Source organism: Guillardia theta (assembly GCF_000315625.1).
Source record: "Guillardia theta CCMP2712 unplaced genomic scaffold GUITHscaffold_122, whole genome shotgun sequence".
Classification (NCBI taxonomy): Eukaryota; class Cryptophyceae; order Pyrenomonadales; family Geminigeraceae; genus Guillardia; species Guillardia theta.
In genome coordinates this window covers 196,624-205,699 of record NW_005434552.1, presented here as the reverse complement: position 1 = coordinate 205,699, position 9,076 = coordinate 196,624, and the positions used below count along the sequence as shown (strand labels likewise).

Here is a 9,076-nt window from a genome sequence, read left to right as displayed (position 1 = left end):
AGATTTTTGCCCCCCAACCCCACTTTTGATTGACAGAAGAGGGGAAGGGGAAGTCAAGGCCGGGCAACGAGAGGAGGATGAGGTGATGGAGGAGGAGGAGGAGGAGGAGGAGGAGGTAGTAGTAGTAGCAGCAGCAGCAGCAGCAGCAGCAGCAGCAGCAGCAGCAGGAGGGAAGAGGAATCAAGGGATAAAGTATGGCATACATGGAGAGACAAGAGGCAGGAGGAGCCGAAGGGTTCAAACTGCTGCAGTTGACCCGACAAGGATTGAGCTTACAGTAGCTTGATCAGGGTGTGTAAGAGTTGTGATGTATTCCTCTCAAGGTAAGAGTTGTAATGTATTCCTCTCAAGGTAAGAGTTGTAATGTATTCCTCTCACTTAGTCTCAGTCACTCAACTACTCCACCCCAAACCTTCACAAAAGGCTCTGATGTCTTGCTCTCCAGTGATAGACAAAAACGTCCCACCGTCATCATGTTCTTCTGTCAGCAGTTCCTTCCCGCATGTCTCCGCGAGGTACCTCAGTACCTCCACATGCCCTCCCTGACTTGCGTAATCGGCGCATGTCATTCCGTCGTTCTTCTTCTCTCTCATCACCTCCTCCCCGCATGTCTCAGCAAGATACTTCAGTACCTCCACATGCCCTCCCTGACTTGCAATATGCGCGCATGTCATTCCGTTGATAGTCTTTTCTCTCATCACCTCCTTCCCGCATGTCTCCGCAAGGTACCTCAGCACTGCCAAGTGCCCTACAGCGCACGCCACATGTTCGCATGTCACTTGACCATCCTTCTTGTCTCTGAGCGCCTCTTTCCCGCATGTCTCCACAATGTACATCAGTACCTGCATGTGCCCTTCCTGGCTTGCCGCATGCGCGCATGTCGCACCATCATTTCCTTTGTCTCTTAGGATCTTCTCCCCATATGTCTTCGCGATCAACACCAGAACGTCTACATGCCCTCCCAAGCTTGCCGCGTGCGCGCATGTCCAGCCATCCTTGTCCTTATCTCCGAGCAGCTCCTTCCCGCATGTCTCCGCGAGGTACCTCACTACCTCAAGGTGCCCTTCATTGCACGCAAAATGAGCACATGTCCTCAAGCGAACATCGGGCTCTCTCAGCAGCTCCTTCCCGCATGTCTCAGCAAGGTACTTCAGAACCTCCAGACGCCCTTGAGCGCTGGCGATATGCGCGCACGTCAGGCCGTCATCGGTCTTAGCTCTCAGAAGCTTCTTCCCGCATGTCTCGGCGAGGTACTTCAGTACCTCCATATACCCTTCCTGGCATGCGATATGCGCGCATGTCCATCCGTCACGCTTCTTCTCACTCAGCAGCTCCTTCCCGCATGTCTCCACCAGGTACTTCAGTACCTCCACATGACCTCCCGCGCTTGCTGCGTGTGCGCATGTCCTGCTGATAAAATCTGTTGCTCGTAGAAGATCTTTCCGGCATTTTTCCGCAAGGTACCTCAGTACTTCCACGTGTCCTACGATGGACGCAAAATGGGCGCAGGTCAGGCCTTCAGTATCCCTTTCCCTCAGCAGCTCCTCCCCGCATGTCTCAACAAGGTACATCAGTACCTCCACACCCCCTACAGAGCCAGCCCAATGTGCGCACGTCCGTCCGCCATCGCTCTTTTCTCTCAGCAGCTCCTCCCCGCATGTCTCGACAAGGTACATCAGTACCTCTACATGTTCTTTCTGGCATGCCATGTGCGCGCATGTCAGGCCATCATTGTTCTTGTCTCGCAACACGTCCTTCCCGCAGGTCTCTGTGAGGTATGCCAGTGTTTCCAGGTGCCCTTGCTGGGTTGCGATATGCGCACATGTCTTACCATCATCGTTCTTCTCTCTCAGAAGCTCCTCCCCGCATGTCTTCGCAAGGTACCTCAATACCTCCACATGCCCTCCCATGGTTGCGATATGCGCGCATGTCATACCATCCCTGCTCTTCTCTCTCAGCAGCTTCTCTCCGCATTTCTCCGCGAGGTACTTCAGTGGCTCCACGTGCCCTAAAGCGCTCACGATATGCGCGCATGTCATGCCGACGGTTGATATTTGTCTCTGCAACTCTTCCTCGCATGTTTCTCCGCAATACATCAAAACTTCAAGATGTCCAGCAGCGCTCGCGATGTGTGCGCATGTCGTACCAACGCCGCTCTCCTCTCTCAGCGCGTCCTCCCCGCATGTCTCCGTGATGTACACAAGTACCGCTAAGTGCCCTCCCTGACATGCGATATGCGCACATGTCATTCCGTTGATAGTCTTTTCTCTCATCACCTCCTCCCCGCATGTCTCAGCAAGATACTTCAGTACCTCCACATGCCCTCCCCCGCTAGCCCTATGAGCGCATGTCATACCCTCCTTGTCCCTCTCTTGCAGCAGCTCCTTCCCGCATGTCCCCGCGATGTACCTCAGTACCTTTAGATGCCCTTCTTGGCAAGCGTAATGCGTGCATGTCCTACCGGCCTTGTCCTTGTCCCTGAGCATCCCCTCCCCGCATCTTTGCGCAAGATACATAAGCACTTCCACTCGACCTCCCAAGCTTGCCACATGCGCGCATGTCGCGTCGTCATTTTTCTTTGCTCTCAGCAGCTCCTCTCCGAAAGTCTCGGCAAGGTACCTCAGGACTTCAACGTGTCCTTCTTGGCTTGCGATGTGTGCACATGTCACATCTTGGTTGTCTTTCTCGGTCATCAGCTCCTCCCCGCATGTCTCCGCAAGGTACCCCAGTACCTCTACCTGTCCTACAGCGCTTGCATAAAGTGCGCAAGTTCTGCCATCCTTGTCCTTTTCTCTCAGCACCTCCTCTCCGAAGGTCTTCACAAAGTACTTCAGAACCTCGATATGTCCTTTCTCGCTCGCCTTATGCGCGCATGTCTTGCCTATACTGTCCCTGACTCGCAGTACCTCCTCCCCGCCTGTCTCAGCAAGGTACCTCAGTACCTTCAGGTGTCCTGCTCTGCTTGCCAGCTGCGAGCACGTCTCACCGTCGTTGTTCTTCTCTTTGAGCACCTCCTCTCCACATGTCTTCGCAAGGTACTTCAGTACATTGATGTGACCTACAACGCTTGCCGCTAGCGCACAGGTCGAGCCGTCCTTCGTCCTCGCTCTCAGCACCTCCTTCCCGCATGTCTCTGCAAGGTATACCAGCACATCAACACGATCACCCTGGCTTGCGTAATGCACACATGATGAGCCAGCGTTGTCCTGCTCCCTCAGCACCTTCTCCTCGTACCTCTCAGTGAGATACTTGAGCACCTCCACGTGCCCCCCCTGGCTGGCCTGCAGTGCGCATGTTCGGCCCTTGATGTCCTTGTCTCTCAGCACCTGCTCCCCGCACGTCTCCACTTGGTACTTGAGCACTTCCACGTGCCCTCCAAGGCTTGCACGCAGCGCGAACGTCTGGCCGTCATTTCGCTTCTCTCTCAGCACCTCCTCTCCGCATGTCTCAGCAAGAAACTTGACAACCTTGAGGTGTCCTCCTTCACTCGCCGCGAGCGCGCATGTCGTGCCATCATCGTCCTTGGCTCTCAGCAGCTCCTCACCGCATGTCCTCACAAGGTACACAAGAAGCTCGAGGTGCCCTCCCTCGCTCGCAAGCAGTGCGCATGTCTGACTTGTATTGTTTGGCTCCCACAGCAGTTCCTTCCCGCATGTCTCCGCAAGGTACTTCACTACCTCTACGTGCCCCTCGTAGCTCGCCAAGTGACTACATAGTCTGCCCATATTGTCCTTTACCCTCGCAAGATCTCTCAGCTTCTCCTCTCCGCACTTCTCTCCCAGCAGCTTCAGTACCTCCACATGCCCGTACTCTGCCGCCCAGTGCACGCATGTCTTTCCCTCCCAGTCCTTCGCCTCTACGTCTGCCCCTGCCTCTATCAGCTCCCTCACGCTCCCCGCCCTCCCCAGTGTCGCTCCTACATGCAGACCGGCCCTCCCGTCCTCCCCCCGCTCGTTCATGTCGCATCCTGCTGCCTTGAGTAGCGGAATCAGCTCGCCCTGCCCCCGTACCACCGCCATCACTGTCGCCGGCCCCCTCTGCTCCTCGTTCTTTGAGCTCGACACCCCGTACATCCCGCACAGTCTCTTGCACACGTCTTGTCCGGCGCCCTCCTCCCCTCCTGTCAGCGAGTAGGTCTGGTGCATTAGACCTCCCATCGTCTTCCAGTACACTGACTTCATCGACTCTCTCGCGAGGACTTCGCACTGCCAGTCCCCTCGAGTGTCTTCGATCCAGTGCCTGAGCTTATTCATTGCCATGTCCTTCATCGTGTTTGACAGTTCGATCGCCTCCTTGTATCTCGAGTCCTCGTTGTACCACTCCGCCGGCCGTGCTCTGCTCGCCTCCACCAGCTTCCTGCACTCTTCCAATATAGATCTCACGAGCTCCTCGTGCTTCCAATGTACATGGTCACCGGTCGCAGTCACCAGCCGCTCCTGGATCCTCGGCTCCCAACCCCTCACGTCTCGCTCTACCTCCCTTACGATATTCTCCATCAGCCCGACGTACAGCTGCTTCCTCTTTCCCAGCATGTCCTCGATCGTCAAGCTCATCGTGTTGGCGTTGATTCTCAGCTCCAGCGACTTCACCCACCTCCCCTCTACCTCTATGTACCGCGGCGTCTTCACCACCTCCAGGTACGACAGCGGCGGATACAACATCTCCTCCTCCCCCGGATATTGAGACAAGAACGCCAAGCTCGCCCCCCGGTCGATCGCCCCGCAGCTGATCTCGAACACGATCGGCTCTCTCCCCTTCCCCATGTACTGGATCGCCGTATTGACGTCTGTTGTCGTGCTCAGCAGCCCGTACTCGACCCCTCCGGACACCCCGAGCTCGTTCTCCAGCAGGAACCTCTCCGGCAGCCTCCGCCCGCTTAGGCCCCTCCACACTCGCCGTCCCTTGGGCAGGCTCGAGTGACGAGACAGCTTCACGATGCCGCTGACGATGCAGTGGATGGTCGTCGTGTACCTGTTAGCGACCTTGTCGGGGCCTCGGAGCGCCAGGTTGTACTTGCAGAACATCGGCCCTGGTACCCCGCAAACCTCCCGTCAGCTACCGAACATGCCTCCTCCTCGCCTCCTCCCTGTCCTCCTCGCCTCCTCCCCCTGGTCCTCGCCCCCCCCCTTCCTCTTGTCTCCTCCCTATCCTGCCTTGGACTTCTCCTCTGTTTCTTGCCCCCTCTCACCTGTGTAGAGCTGCAGCGCGATCAGCTCCTCTGCTCGTAGCCCCGCCTTGATTGCTGTCTCGTGCGCCTTCAGCTCCTCCATCCCTCGGATCAGCCGCCCCCCCTCCGACAGCCTCCGCCTCCTCTCTGGGTCTGTGACGTTGAGCCACTCCTCCTTGGCTGTCGTCGTGATGTTGTAGTTGCTCGTCGTGAACGCTTCCTCCGCGTCCTTGTCCCGGCAGTGCTCCTCCTTTATCCCCTTCATCAGCTCCGTCTGAGGTAGCCCGATCCGCTCCATCAGCCCCCCGAAGTACTCGCCAATCTGCCCGTACACGGCCTCCGGTACCTCCCCGCTGCCTGTAGCGTCTGACGCCTCCTCCGCAAACTTGTTGTTGTCCAGGCGCGACTGCCCCTGTTTCCTCGCCAGCCTGCTCGGCTCCTCCTCTAGCCTCCTCGCTATCGCCGTCTGCCATAGAGCCGATAGAGCGCTCGCCGTCATCCCCTGCAGCCCCGCAAGAGGACTCGCCTCGCTCCCGCCGGGGATGCTCTCCGCCATGACCCGAAGCACCTCCAGCTCCTCCAGGCTCCTGGCCTTGCGCGCCACCTCCCACTCTCTTGCCACTCGCCTCTCGTACTCCTCGTGCGAGAGCCTGTCGGGACCGGCGGGCTGTATGAGCCCCGACACGTCGACGCCCAGAGAGACGATGAGGTCATTGAGGAGCAGCATCCATCGCTGAGAGTCGTCGGAGGCCTCCAAGAGCTCCCCAAGCATACGTCGGATCTCCTCCGGGAGGCGCCATGGCACGGCTTGATCCTGAGTCTTCCCCTCCTGCTCTGAATGCTCTGACGCCTCAGGCGTCGGGCATGCAAAGCTTGACAGCTGCTGCTTGATGTCCTTCTGCCTCGCCAGACAATCCTTGGCCTCCTGGAGCTCCGCCCTGAGCTCAGAGATCGTCTTTGTCGCATCCTCGAAGCTTCGCTTCAGCGACAAGTACGCGTCCTCTTCGCTCTCGTCCGGCCTGACCTTTGACGAGCAGCAGCCAAACAAGCTCATCGCTTTAATGAGTACATGTCCGTTGCTTGACACGGGCGTACTAGGTCCTTCTCTTCTCTTCGCTTTCTCGCATCTCCTAATTCCTTTTCTCTTTCATTCTGTTTTTTCCACCTTCGTCTCTCTATTTCCTTTCTCCCTCTGCCCTCTCTTGCTCTCCTTCTCTGATCTCCCTTCCTCTCCTCTATGCCCCCCCCTCTTCTCCCCTCCTTTCACCATATTTCGTCCCCCTTAGCTGTTCCGAGTTCTTAGCTGTTCTTCTCTGATCTCCCTTCCCCCCTCTCCTCTACTTCTCCCCTCCTCTCACCCTCTCCCTCCCTCTCAGTTCTGCTTCTTCTCCTTCACCTCTCGATCCTCTCTCTCTCTCCTCTCCCTTCTCCTCCCCCCTCTCCCTCCCTGACTCCCTCTCAGCATTGCATCGTCACCCTCTGCAACGGCGGCCTCCTGGCAGAGGTAGACAGGTTGAGCAAGTTCACCTCAGATTCAGACATAGTGTAAGTAAAAAGACAGCAATATCTTCTTACCCACCACACCAGCAGCGGCAGAGCACAAGGGAAGTCACCAACCGAAATTGAATTTTTTTTTCCCGGTTGATAAGCGTGCGGTATGAGGGCCGGGAACTTTATGAGGTGTGCTGTATGAGTTCCGAACATGCAGCGCAATGGCCGCAATAAAAGAGAGGGAAAGGTAGAGGGAGAGGAGGTGGAGGAGGAGGGGGAGGAGGAGGAGGAGACAGAGCAGGTAGAAGGTTGGTATAAAGACTTCAAGTTGTTATAGAGGAGGGAAGGATGGGTGAGACCCTTGGGGTTAGGTGGGGAGGGAGATAACCTGATCGTCATGAAGCATCATGTATGATTTCGACCTCTCTAGGTCGTCTCATTCCTTTCACCTTCTATGGCATCAGACAAGCATCTCTACCGCATAATGTTCTCAACCTCGACTGAAGACGAGGTGCGCTAGAGGGCTGGAAGTTGTTTGCCCTCGCTGCTGCTCATGCTTTCGTACAGCAGAGCAACATCTTGTGTTAATGATGTTGCTCCCGCCCACACCCAATGGCAGCGGCCACTTGCAGCAGCGTGCTACGGTCTCCTGAACGCAGAGGGGAAGGGGAGATGCTCCGAAGGAGGGGCGATGGAGGCAGAGGAGGAGATGGCTCGGTCATGAAGCAGCTAAGGGCAAGGGAGTTCCTCGCGACTACCAGCCGGTTCCCCCAACTGCCAGCTACGAGCATGTGGGAGGGAGTGAGGACGAGAGCGCTGAGGTACGAGGATGAGACGGCTGGCTACTCGGAGGAGAAAGGATGCTTCTGCGTGGGATTCGACCTCACGGGGAACATGCTGGTGGGGTGCATGGAGGACAGCACGATCCGCCTTCTTGATCCACGACAGGGAGGAGGGGGAGGAGGGGGAGGAGGAGGAGACGGAGGAGGAGGGGCGCGATGTCGCGTCGTATCCATCTTGCATGGACACAGCGGGCCTGTCAACAACTTTAAATTCATGGACGGCTATACCCTCCTGACAGCCTCTGACGACAAGACGGTACAGCAGTGGGACATGCGAAGGCTTGAGTCGAGTGGCTGTGGGAGGTCAGGTGAAGGAGGAGGAGGAGAAGGGGAAAGGGGAGGAAGAAGGAGCTCAGCGCTGGTTCAGAAGTTCGTGGGACATGGAGGTTGGGTGAAGAACATCGAGCCGTTGAGCAGAAGCGAATTTCTGTCCTCGGGTCTAGATGGGACAGTGAGGATATGGGATATCAATGAGGATGGAAGCTCGAAGGTTGCGACGGGGTGGAGGAACAATGTGGTGAGAGAGGAGAGGAGAAGGAGAGAGAGGAGGGGGGAGAGAAAACAGGGGATGGAAGAGAGGAGTGGAGGAGAGATAATTCTGAGAGTTGATGATTGGTTTTCAGATTCTCAAGCACAAGAAACTTTGTCGGATGGCGCTGTCAAGAGATGTGAATGGGGAGAGGCTGATAGTCTCTTTCTGCGATGAAGGGTGAGGGGGAAATGACGACGAATCACAATTAAACAGATGATGGAGATGATGATGATGATTATGATGGATATGATGATGGACATAATGGATATGATGATGATAGAGATGATAGAGATGGTTTGCTCTCTGACATTTCCTACCCAGCGGGAGTACAATCATCATCAACGACGTCGATTTCTCACAAGCATTGTTGGATATGCATAGTAAGACATCTGCAACAACGATGCTCGTCGAGCAAACAGCCATCAGTAGGATCCTTCAGATGAAGAAGTTGTACAAGAACCACAACAATTTCTGCCGGAGGAGAGACTATTGTATCATTCCTCCTTCCTGCCTTCGCAAGAGGAATAGACTTGAGCTCCTCCACGAGCCTCGTCCTGGCTTCACCCTCTCCGTCCTTACCGGCCCCAGGAACCGTCCGAACGAGTCGCTGCTGCTTGCTCGAAGGTACGAGGAGGAGGAGGAGGAGGAGAAAGTCCCTAGGGAGATGCAAGAAAGTGGGATGAAGGATGAGGAGGGAAGAGGTCGAGGTCACAATGATGGAGGTCAAAGAAGCGAGGGGAGAAAAGAAAAAGAGGGGGATAGGGAGGGGGAGGGGTTGGTAAGTACGGGTGGCAGCAGCCAAGAGCTGCATGGCTTTGGTTGTTGAAAACTTTCATGTCTAGGAATTCTTTCAGCTTCATTAATGGAGAGTTCATGGATCAACTCTGCGTTTATCGCTTATCCGGGGGACAAAATGATTTTGTTTCTGATCAGATGGTACGGTTGATAGTAATGCTGCTGCTGCTGCTGCTGCTGCTGCTGCTCCCGTTGCTGCTGCTCCTGTTGCTCCTGGTGTTTGTGGTATGATGGTGCTGATAGAATGAT

General features: G+C 56.0%; 2 protein-coding genes across 2 annotated transcripts; one reads left to right on the top strand and one right to left on the bottom strand.

Moving 5' to 3' along the window:
* Positions 1–392: 392 nt before the first annotated feature.
* Positions 393–4,019, bottom strand: GUITHDRAFT_79555 (hypothetical protein; the record flags this gene model as incomplete). Its single annotated transcript, XM_005822623.1, has 3 exons — positions 393–1,964; positions 2,277–3,611; positions 3,828–4,019. 3 exons carry the CDS (start codon positions 4,017–4,019, stop codon positions 393–395), a joined length of 3,099 nt encoding a protein of 1,032 aa, XP_005822680.1.
* A 3,251-nt stretch (positions 4,020–7,270) lies between these two features.
* On the top strand, positions 7,271–8,213 carry GUITHDRAFT_146331 (hypothetical protein; the record flags this gene model as incomplete). The annotated part of the gene is made up of 2 exons (XM_005822622.1): positions 7,271–8,017; positions 8,124–8,213. 2 exons carry the CDS (start codon positions 7,271–7,273, stop codon positions 8,211–8,213), a joined length of 837 nt encoding a protein of 278 aa, XP_005822679.1.
* Positions 8,214–9,076: the final 863 nt, after the last annotated feature.